This window comes from Fulmarus glacialis, unplaced genomic scaffold, assembly GCF_000690835.1.
Source record: "Fulmarus glacialis isolate BGI_N327 unplaced genomic scaffold, ASM69083v1 scaffold29660, whole genome shotgun sequence".
NCBI classification, from domain to species: domain Eukaryota; kingdom Metazoa; phylum Chordata; class Aves; order Procellariiformes; family Procellariidae; genus Fulmarus; species Fulmarus glacialis.
The window spans coordinates 5930-6222 of record NW_009188758.1 but is presented as its reverse complement, the minus strand read 5'-3'; the positions used below and the strand labels follow the sequence as shown (position 1 = coordinate 6222).

Here is a 293-nt window from a genome sequence, read left to right as displayed (position 1 = left end):
TGCTGGCACCGTCAGCCCTGCCCGCCCTCCCTTCCGCAGGTGCTACATCACCCTGACGCAGTCCCTCCATCTCTTCATGGGGGGGGCCCCCGCCGGCCCCGCGGGCACCGGGAAGACAGAGACCACCAAGGACCTGGGCCGGGCAGTGGGTATTATGGTCTACGTCTTCAACTGCTCCGAGCAGATGGACTACAAGGTAGGGCGCAGGGGAACAGGATGGCAGCACCAAGGCGATAGCCGTGGGTTGCCCACCAAGACGAGGGGGGACCCTCTTTCAGGAGGCACCACTGCAG

General features: G+C 65.5%; 1 protein-coding gene across 1 annotated transcript in view; it reads left to right on the top strand.

Annotated features, from left to right (window-relative positions):
• Positions 1-293, top strand: part of LOC104078239 (dynein heavy chain 17, axonemal-like) — a gene marked incomplete at its 3' end in the record, with an annotated part of 11080 nt that overhangs the window by 4909 nt on the left and 5878 nt on the right. Inside the window, 1 exon segment of the mRNA XM_009579795.1 lies at positions 40-196. Coding sequence (XP_009578090.1) covers positions 40-196 — 157 coding nt within the window.